The sequence below is a fragment of the Glycine max genome, chromosome 18 (assembly GCF_000004515.6).
Source record: "Glycine max cultivar Williams 82 chromosome 18, Glycine_max_v4.0, whole genome shotgun sequence".
Lineage (NCBI taxonomy): Eukaryota > Viridiplantae > Streptophyta > Magnoliopsida > Fabales > Fabaceae > Glycine > Glycine max.
Window position 1 is genome coordinate 30,638,956 of NC_038254.2, and position 11,314 is coordinate 30,650,269.

At 37.8% G+C, this 11,314-nt stretch overlaps 1 protein-coding gene across 3 annotated transcripts; it reads right to left on the minus strand.

Annotated features, from left to right (window-relative positions):
- Nucleotides 1-3,234: 3,234 nt before the first annotated feature.
- LOC100802538 (uncharacterized) lies at nt 3,235-5,096 on the minus strand. 3 transcript variants are annotated; one of them, XM_041011938.1, is made up of 4 exons: nt 4,792-5,096; nt 4,173-4,694; nt 3,533-3,572; nt 3,235-3,423 (listed from the first exon to the last, which is right to left on the minus strand). In XM_041011938.1, the coding sequence occupies exons 1-3, from the start codon at nt 4,797-4,799 to the stop codon at nt 3,569-3,571; spliced, it is 534 nt and encodes a 177-aa protein (XP_040867872.1). In that variant the 5' UTR covers nt 4,800-5,096; the 3' UTR covers nt 3,235-3,423; nt 3,533-3,568. The 3 variants fall into 3 exon arrangements, with proteins under 3 accessions (XP_040867872.1, XP_006602429.1, XP_003552062.1); XM_006602366.4 differs by having other exon boundaries at nt 3,235-3,572; XM_003552014.5 differs by having other exon boundaries at nt 3,235-4,694; nt 4,792-5,094.
- Nucleotides 5,097-11,314: the final 6,218 nt, after the last annotated feature.

Consider the following 11,314-nt stretch of genomic DNA (forward strand, 5'->3'; position numbering starts at 1 on the left):
GGTGCATTACTCTCCAATTAACTAATGTAACAACTAGCCTATGATTCCCGGGCACGTATTCATGGTGAATTACTCTCCAACTACTTAATGCCTATCTTCATGTTTGAATAAGCCTCAATTGATTTGCTTCCGAAGGGTATTAAGAAGGACTTACCAAGTGTGGATATAGACAATGGCCAACTAAGTAGGGCAAATGGGTACACAGTCCCAAAGTCTCGAGTATGTGAGCATGAAGAGACTAAGGTATAAGAATACACGATGGTCGGCCATAGGGGTACAGGGGGCAAGGCTCTCTTGAAAAGGTTAGGCGACTGTGTGCTCAACATTATGATATGGCTACTTAGTAGTATATTAATTGTGGGGATTCTTCCTTCATTTTGTAATGACTCAAGTAGGAGTAATTATGGGCTATAGTTTTGGTGATAAGGAATCAACCATACTATATTTACGGTCAATCATGTAAATTTATTGTAACCGTTGTGCCTCTGATCTTAGTATTCTCTTGGTTATAATCAACGTGGTACCAAATACCTCTGGTACCGAGTACAAGACATAAAATCCCTTTTGCTTATTGAAAAAAAAAAAGTAAAAATAAAATTTTCCAATACTTTATGCTCACTAATAGTCATTTTATAGATGAATTTTATCGTGGACCACTCATAACGATGCACCACCATTAGATGTTCACAATTATATCTTACACCCACTACAGTGACTTATATATACCTCCTTATCTCATTCTTCTAATATGTCTTCTTCATTATCGGCATTGTGCAACACCCTTCTTTCCTCTAGGGAAAAAATCACATATCTTAATTGGTGATCCCTCAACACCAACCAACCTAAGAAGTAAGCAATGGACTAATTTTAATCTTGCTAGAACATCATCAAGCTTCAAGGTTTCCACAAGAATTATTTCTTGAAGCATTTGCAATTGTTAGTTCATGTCACATTCATTATGTGGCTTATCCAAGCAATAAATGAAGCATATCCAATCTACTTTAACACAAGGAAATTTGAAGACAAAACAACCAACCTCATTTCTAAACACATCTTGTATCGACTAATTAGCTATTTTCTTCCAAATAAAAAGTTCAATATTTTATTAGAAGAATAGGCACCAAATTGATCTCTACTCTGTCGCTCCATTTTGCTTTTCCAATTTTGTCTTTGGTGACTTGATGGATACCTTACTCTCCACATTGTGAGTAGAAGAGCCAACATGCCCAACCTTGTTACCAACCATGGTGATCTAGGCACCTCTTGAAGGGAAGAGACGAAACTTGCAAGGCATCGATGTCATCGTTGAAAAAACCCTAGGGAGGAAATGAGCGAAGGTTTTCTCCTTCATGTAGTGCTTTATTTTTACAATGCAATGATGATGCGTTAGGGTTTCAACGACTTGGTGGCACATGACGAAGGCAAGGCCAATAGATTGGGGTTTCGAGAATAGTGGCCATTGGGAAAGGGAAGGTTTAGAGGAGGAAAGAAAGGATAGGGAGTAAAAGGAAAGAAGAGAAGGAAAAAAAAAAAACAAAAGAGAAATAAAATTGTTTCCATTGTCGTTAGCAACAATAGCAACTTCCCGACAACCACATTATTTCTCTTATGGATCTTGTTGTCGGCCATTAGTGGAAGTGAAGGGCTTGAATAAAGAGTTGAGGATATATGACTCAATGTGGTGGATATAGGATATAATTATAAGCATTAGATAAATCAAACAGTGAATAAAAATCGTGCTCTATAGATCACCTATAAAGGTGATTCAGGATAATATTTATCCATTTTGTACATAAAAATTTAAGAAACCCATTAATCCAACATATTCGTGTTTACTTTATGTTTTTACCTTTAAACTTTTGTCACTTTATTAATAACTTTTAGTCTTTTATTTTAAGTATTTATTTTCATTTCCTTTTTTTATCAGCATTAGTACGAGTTGATGTGTAAAATAGATACTTTAATTAATAGGATCCAAAATTCCCGATCAAAGTCTTATCTAATCACCTGAACATAAGAATCAATATAACAATTTGTATAAAATGGATAAGACTTTCTTACCTCACTTATTTATTTATTTAATTTTCATTTTTAAATTAAAATAAATTTAAAAACATTTCTAGGAATTATCAAAATTTACCAAACATCTTTGATGGAAATAGCATTCCCAATCATTTCAAGATTTGAGAATATAATCAAATCCAGAAAACAAACGACCACTTTACCTTCTTTCTCATGTCACCTAATAACTAGAGATGTTCAACAATGCACCTTAATAATTAGGATGAATTCGTACACCTTGTATACATTACCTTCATATCTGGATAAAAAAAAAAATCAAATCTAATGGCAACACATTTAATAAGCAATAAGAAAAATGTTTGTTAAAAATCTTAAGTTATCTACAACTTAAGAGAGAAAGGAAGAGAAGAAAGATAAATGATCGGTTAGATTGATGATAAAATGTGATAGAAAGAGTGAGATAGAATGAAAAGAAAATTGTTGAGTGTTGAAATTTTTTATCGTCAAAATATACCAAGGATACCACCTAGCTTAAAGAGTGCTACTTAATCATCACTTATTGTTGAAATCTTCAACCATTATAGGCTTGAACCATCTAATAAGTTCAGTTCAGTAACATCCCCCATAAATCATTCATGATATTCCTGACTTCTTTGCTTAGAGTTTGAACAGAGGAACTTAGTCAACCATGAAATTAGAAGCAACTTTCTCCAACACTTTATTGTAGCCACTAGGATGTGCTAGTGACTTTAAATACTAGAATTTTGATTGATATGAATGACACAACCAATTATCCAAGAAGATGTTAGAAGTCTTAAGCTGAACCCATACAATTTAGGATTATAAATTTTCCATCTTGTGGCTTCCTCAAGAAAACGATTTCACCAACCGCAGTACAAAGTAAAGACTTCTCATGTATCCTTAATTAACACAATACTAAGATGTTTAGGTACACCGCACACCAGATGTAACAATTAAGACAATGTTGAATGCTTTTATACGAATGTGTGCACTAACTTAATTTAGAGAAATCAATTGACCAAACCACATGACAAATACTAGGTTTGACCAATAAAAGCCAAGCAAATCAATATCATATCACCTAATTGTTTGATCAGTAACACAATCCATCTCCTACAAAAATCGACCATGTTAAGGTCGACTTCAAGCAAGCAGTAAAGTACTCACAAAACACTGAAGCAAAACAAATTATTTCGTTCCATTTAAAATAATCCACATAAATCATCCATTAAACTTTAAATTCCCTGCCATTAAGCTATCTAAAATGCTCACCAACAGAAAACCAGAACAAGAGCTCTGATGACACAAAGAACCATTACTCAATTGCTGACTCAGCATGCAAAACCAACCTTGTAACCAGAGAAAAACTTTGATCAAATCCTGCAACCGCAGTTTAGACCCAATGCTCAGTTCAAACAAAACAAGTTTCATCCTTATTTACAATTATCAAATTCTCCTCTTGTAGCTTCCACAAGAAAACCGTACCCACCAATCAAAGCATAGTCAAGAATCTTCTCATGCCACCTTAACTGATATGAAAAAAAAAAAAAATCTAAATAAATCCATCATCTAAACCAAACCACATCAGAATAGATTTCACCAATAAAATGCAGTCTAACCAAATAGTACTGAGTACATCATCGAAGCAATTAACTAAAACCCAAATACTTCAGAATTCTCTCCTACAAAATCTCATTTCACCCCATCCCTAGCAACAGGGGGTCTAGCTTAGCTGTTTGTTGAGCAGGTGCATAAGTTGTTGTAAATTCCTAGAATTTGCCTTCGATTTCTACTTGTTAGAAAAATCCCTACCAACACCAATAACAAAACACCAAAGCAAGAAAAAAATATACAATCTTCCGCAAATGTTTCTATCTTTCTTTCTTTCTTTTTATGAAACGAAACCAAACGAGAGAGAAAGCACTAAATTATTTCCTCTCCAGTATCCACTTGCTCGCTCCAACAAACACCGATTCAAGCAATCACAAAACCATCAATGAAACAAGAACCATTCCACATAAAAACACAAACAACAAATTTATCTTCTTCCTCCATTTTTATAATAGTTTCAGTGAGTAAAAGCATAGATAGCAGTGGAAATATAAAGCACGAGAGCGGAGGAGACCAACACGACCATCGCGGCCACAGCGTGCGCGGCGGCCTTGCTCCCGCACGACAGCATTCCCAATCGGATCTCGATGACGTTGACCATGGAGAGAACGAGGAAGAGGCAGCCCATGACGGAGCCAATGGCGGAGCCCAGCATGCCAAGCCTTAGGGCCCTGAGGTTGATGTGGGCCCGGAAGGCCTCGTCGGCGTCCTTGCTGTTGAGCAGATTCAGCGCCAGCTTCAGCCCCTGCGCTACCAGCGACGAGAAGAGGAAGAAGCTAAACGACACCACTTCGAAGACGAGGAGCTTCTTGGCTACGTCAACGTCGGCGTCGCAGGAGGAGCGGTTCTCGAGGCTGCGCTGGCCCGGGGTGGTGAGGGAGAGACCCACGAAGACGGCGATCGTGAAGAGGGAGTTCACGTTCACCAGGCCGTCTAGGGCTGTCACGTGGACGCTCGTCGTGGAAGAGGACGAGGATGAGGAGACTCTTCTGGTGAGGGTTTGGTCGTTAGGGTAATACTCCTTTGGGTATTGCTCTGATCTGTGTCAATGAAATTGAAAGAAAGAAAAAAAGAAGAAGAAATTAGAAATAAGGTTTACTGATGTGTAAAATTGAAGAGAGAGAGAGAGAGAGATACTCGTCCATGGAGAATCAATGCCGGTGAGAGAGGGAGGTGATTTTGGGGGGGGGGGGGTTGAAGTGGATGGGTTTGGGTGGCTTGTTTTTGAGGGTTAAGGGCAGTTGTTTGCTTAGGGGAGAGGGAGATGCTTTCGTTTTCGGGCGTGATTGCTTTTTAGCTGGTTGCTTTGCTTTGTAGTATTTTGGATCGTTTCGAAGTCGAAAGGGAAAGTAAATGCAACCTCGAAAGAAAGTGAAGGGGGACACAGGACAAACACTTCAGAAATTTTTAGAACAGATAATAACATCACTACACGCTCCTAACAAATTAGTATTATTTTATGCGTTACATACTGATCAACTCTTCGGTCAGGGTACTGGATTATTAAATTCAGTAAATTAATAATTGACGTGCACGATTAGGTTCATATTCAAAAAATATTAAATAATTCATAAACTATAAAAAATTTTACTTAAAAAAATCAAAAAAATTAAACAATACCTTAAAAAATCATAATTATGTTAATCTATTATTCTATTGCCAAGAAATAAGTCATAATTAAAGAAATAGCAAGGTCTTCATAGGAAAAGAAATTCACACTTAAAGTTCCATACATAATAAAGTTTCAAACAACTACAATAAATCAAGATGGGTGCTAGGGTGCCACACTTCCTCAAGTCTAGCATGGTGCTAGAGTTTGTTGCACCATTGGATTTATTAATAAAGTAAACAATGATGGTTACTTTTTTAAGTTGCCAGATTTTGTGTATTTTTACAAATTGTATAACTTTTTTAAAAAGATTACACTTGGAAAAGTAAAATATTTTTGTAAAAGTTTATTAATTTTAAGAACAGTACATGTGGAAAAGATAAACAAGTGTGGATTTTCACAAGTTCCCGCTGTTCCCATTCGAAACCTCCTTCATCATTTGATTTCATCGGAGAGGAAAGAAGAACCAGAGCTGTGTTTGCCGAAAATAATGAAACCCATTTTGTTGTCCGTTTTTGGTTGAATCCTTTTGCTTAACGTGGTTCATCATTTTTGGCGGAGAGGAAGGAATGATAATCGCATTTGTTGTTGCTTTGTAGTTTCTGTTGTTCATTTGCCACAAATCATGTACCTGTATTGTTTTTTGTCCCTTTTCGTGAGGTATGTTGGTCGATTTGCACTTGGTTATTTGTGTTGCCGTTAACAGTCGTGCATTTTTATTTTATGAATTTTGACTTCCATTTTTTTCCTATGATGTTGGGTGATGTGTGTTAAGTGACTATGTTTTGACGATTTCCGGTAAATACACCTCTGATAACTAACGTATCGTTCATTCACTGTGAATATTATTCTTTCCTCTCTGACCAAACCACATGCCAAAGGAGACACCTCAAATAGGAAAAGGGAAAAATTGACAAAATTGTTTTCCCTACCGCTACATTCGTCCAACATTTTGTTTTTCTTTTCCACATGTACTGTAAAAAGGAAATTATTATACTTCTCCAAGTAACATCTTTCTTTTCCACGTGTAATATGTTTAAAGAACTGATACTTTTGTAAAAATGCTCAAAAAGACCAAAGCTGAAAAAACAACAGTCGTTCATTACTACATCCAACCGTTCATCAAAACTTTGGTACCGTGCAAGACTTAACCAAGTGCGGTAACCTAGAAGTCGTCATAAATCAATAACAAATAATGTACTTATCATCAAATTCAGGCACTCCTATTTACTCTCCATCATGAAATCAGAACTTTCCCCAACACTGATTTCATTCTGATTCACATCATGCAAAGCATTCTCTTGTGCATCATCATTTTCATCATCATTCAATAGTAATTCCCCAAAGACAATATTAATGTAAAAATATAAGTTAACAACAAATATCTAGGGGAGACAATTATAAATAAATTTAGTTATAAACAAAAACATACCAATATCATTTGAATCGGGTTGGATAGTCATATTAGCAAGTTTATTACATAATGCATTGATCTTCTCATTAGTTAACAATGACGGTGACTCCTCTAAAATTCAATTAGCATGCTCATGGTCATTAAGAGTTTCAACATTGATAGGATCATAATTTTGCTTCTTCAACCAAATCCTAAGTTTATTAATTTGGTAATAAACACGTAATCAACATAAAAAAATTCAAACATTATGTAGAATAAATATAATTATACCTTCTTTGTAACCTCAAGTTATAACGAACATAGACAAAATCATTGAGTTTTTGATGCTCAAACCCATTTATTTTCTTTGAATGAATGTGCTCAAATACACTCCAATTTCGCTCACAACCCAAAGAACTACAAATTTGGCTCAAGATACGGATAACTAGCTTATGCAAATGTGGAGCACCACATCTATAGTCCTCCTACCATTGATCTACAATATTGGATTAATGAAATAAATAAAGATTATGGATCACAAATAATGAAAGTTATAAACTACTAATGTTACCTGGCATCACTGTATTTCTTTCACGCATAACAGATTGTCTTCCCAAATCTCCCTCAACATTTTAGTATAATCTTATTTCACTTGTCAAATGACAATTCAACTCAAGATTTCCATGAGAATACTTCTCAAGGACCTCATAAAATGCACTTGTTGTGTTCATATGCTTTTCAAATTCTTGATCATTAAAGCAACAACCCAGATTTAACCAATAAACGATAGCATGAAAATCTCCACGAAGCTGTGAATCCCAACAATGATCTAAGATTTCCAAGTAAGGCTTCACTTTCTTCTTATTTCTTTGAAACCTTCTCAACATCTCCTCCCTAGCCTTATACATAGCTTGGTAAAGAAATCTCATCACTAGTTTATCTTCATTATCAACAATACGTAACACACGCATAAGAGGTTTAGTAAGTTTCACAATCTCAGCACATGCTTTCCAAAACCTAGAGTCTAAAACTTGTTCCATAAATCTTTTTGCCTTGGCTTCTTTGGCATAAGCCGAGCTTGTCCAATCTTTAGAAGTTACCATGGCTTTCAATGCATCTTTTTGAGCCAAGATGCTTTGCAAAGCAATGAACTTAGTGGAAAATGGGTTGGAGCTAGACGAAGTATTTCCCTTCCACCTGTATGCTCCTTCATCAAATACAACGCATAACAATGGTTATATATGTATTTGATAATTTTTGAAGCATGTGACACAATCTCATTTTTTTTTCTAATTTTCCAATGTCCTGCAACATTAAATTAATGCAATGTGCAGCACAAGGAGACCAATATATCTTTGGGAACTCAGTTTCCAATAACCTACTAGCAACAACATCATTTGCAGCATTGTCTATGACTATATGGATAATATTTTTTGTTAGGTCTGAACGACCACTGTGGCGTCCCTAAATTAATGACTGGTTTAATAGAAATAATTTAAATAACAAAAACCATGGTAAATTTTTTTTTCTTCTTTTTTTTTCATTTCTTTCTCTTTTCACCATAACTAGGTTTAGAAGGAAAATCCTCACTATAAAGTCCTGAATGGCCAGTTCACAACTCTATTCGGAGTCATTTCTTTCTTACCGCGCATAATTCTCTAAATTATTTTGCTGTTTCAGAAGGAAGAATATACCAGCCATTACTTTAGGTCGTCACGTGAAAATAAAAGGATAAAATACAATCGATAAACTCTTTTACAAATAAAGTTACTAATGCTTTCTTTTCAAATAACAAGATCGATCATAAATGCATATATCATTTAAAGCTGTCCAAAATATGGGAGTTTTACAAAATATATAGTGTCATCCAGAGCAAAGGTGTCCATAGTGGTGGCTTCAGCCACAAGTATACAATAATCAAATTCCTATACATCAGGTCTACCCATACAAAAACAAAAGAGTAAACCTAACAGTCAGTCCTAGATACACCCACCCTCAAAAGTATACAAAACTAATCCAAAAAGCTGTCCACTAGGATGAAGAGCCTCCGCTGATCGCCATCTCCCTCGGGCCACTATCCTCCGTAGAGTCTGCCTCAGAGGCCGACATGACTTCCTCGGGAGAATCCACCTCAAGAAGTGGATCCTCATCACCCTCTAGAAAGTCAAGGGCATCCACAACAGGCTCAGGAGGTAGCTCCTCCAGGTCCTCCTCAGGGTCTTCCTCGGATGACGTTACCTCGATCACTTGAACGGGCTCCACTAGACGATATGGTGTAGGCGTGGGTAGTATCCACTCCACAGTGCGCTGAAGCGTCCGTGCAGGTTCATCTGGATGCACCAAAGAAGTAGCCGTGAATCGAATGGTGCCCCGAAATCGGCACCTCGTGTTGCCTTCGAGGGTCTCCCAAGCTCCCTCTAGGCACTCCATCTCTACTCGATCACGGATTAGCTGCGCCGCCATCACGATCTACAAGAAAGAAGAGAAAGGGGTAGACTCTTTCACAAGAATCTAACTATGCAGTAACACAACGCTTCTCGTAACCATTACATGCAAGAAAAAGGGTATCTTAAGGCTTTTCATCTCTGGTAATCGATTACACAGCCTTGGTAATCGATTACCAGAGGCTAAACTTGAATTACACAGCCTCAGGACATGAAATATGCAAAAATGCACTGTGTAATCGATTACACATGCCTGGTAATCGATTACCAGTGACCCATCCCTCTGTGTAATCGATTACACAGGCTGGTAATCGATTACCAGAGGCTCCCTTAGCTTCCTGACTTCGTTTTCAAGCCTGGTAATCGATTACATACACTGGTAATCGATTACCAGAGACCATCTTAGCCCCCTGTCTTCATTTTTAAGCCTTGTAATCGATTACCCACCCTTGGTAATCGATTACCAGAGGCCATACTCCACATATCACACAAAATTCACAGCTGGCCAGCCACCACAAGCCTCCTTGCTTTGTGGTCTTTGTTCCTTTTATCTGTTGACTGCCAGGAGCTCGCCTGCTTAGGTGCATCACAGGTTCTCACTGACCGACTATGCCCGGGTTGGGTCGGGATTGGTCAAGCTTGGTTTTGGGCAATAGCACCCCACCTGACGTCCCCAAGGTCTCCTGACCCCCGCGACATATCTCCAGGTACCACTCTGTGGTCAACAATAAAAGCAGGAAGTTTCACCCTTCAACACTTCCTCATCTCAAGCTTGTAGGATTATGGGGTACCCATCACATGTGGTACTAGGTGGCGGTCGGGCGATGGTGCACAACAAGTTTTCCACATCCACAATGCGCGCATAAACCCACCATCCCCTGTTGCTCACCTCCAACTGAGCTCACGTACTCCCACGTAGCCCATATCCTCGTTTCTCTCAACACCGGGTCCCCATCAATCCTCTCAAGCTTCCACAACATCCAAGCAAAACAACATTCAAACAGCACAAGCTATCACAGCCAAGCAAAACAGAGCAAAGGCAGAAAACTCTGCTCAACACATCAACCAAAATCACAGCTTTTCTCACTTAAAGACCACAGTAACAATTCCTTCGATCCAATTCGTTAACCGTTGGATCGACTCCAAAATTTTACTGGAAGTCTATAGTGCATAAGCCTAAATTGTGACCGTTGGGATCTACTAGCAAACATCCAGAACTCATTTTACATTACTCTTTCCACAGCCAACCACACACAAGCATTTTCTGCACCAAGCTAAAATCCTGCTGCACCTATTTTGACAGCAAAATTCTGCATAAGTGCAGATTTTGAAAATCACACTTCCCCTCATCCAATCTTGCTCAAATCAATTCCTACAAGTCCCAAATCATGTATCAATCATGTCTAAACCAAATTCAAGCTTTAAAGCACAGCAACACAGAATCTAGGTGTCCAACACCCCTCCATTCAATGGCTTTTCTAGGTTTGAAAGGTGAAATTTAGAATGAGGTAAATTTGAGGCAAACTCTCACCTCACACCAGTCCATAACGTCAATCTAAACTTGCCCAAACTGGATTTACACCTAAAATTCCACCAAATCAAAATTTGACTCTTCAACACCCAATTTTGCCCTAGAAATGGCTCTTGGTTCACTTTGGTCATTTGTTTTTCTCTCTATCTCAGCCTAACCTTTCTCACATGTTCTAAATGACATTTCAAGCTAGGATTAACTCATTTTAACCTCCATTTACCACAGAATTCAGACTTAACCTTCCAGCTCTCAAAGCCTCACTCTTTTTTCCACTCATAACATCACATTCTCACTTTCTAACCCTAGGTTAGTTCTACCCTTCATCTCTAACAGATTTCCATCAGCAATTTCAGCATATAAACATCACAAACATCATCACAAAAACCCTAAAACAGAATGGGTATGTCTAACTCATCCAAACATGGCAATTTCAACAAGCTCTCAACAAGAGTCTTCACAAATAATCATCACACAGCAGAAACCTAGCAAGACTACCCATCATATCTCCCAAAACCCCATACCCATGAAATTTAAGAGAGAAAGAAGTCTACCCAAACCTGAAATTTCGAAGTCCCACTCGTAGCCACGCACTTCACGACTCCCAAAATGCCCTCCTTTCGCGATTTGGAGCAGAAATGAGCACCAAAGGTTGGAGCTTTGTTGGGGTTTCAATGGAGAATGGA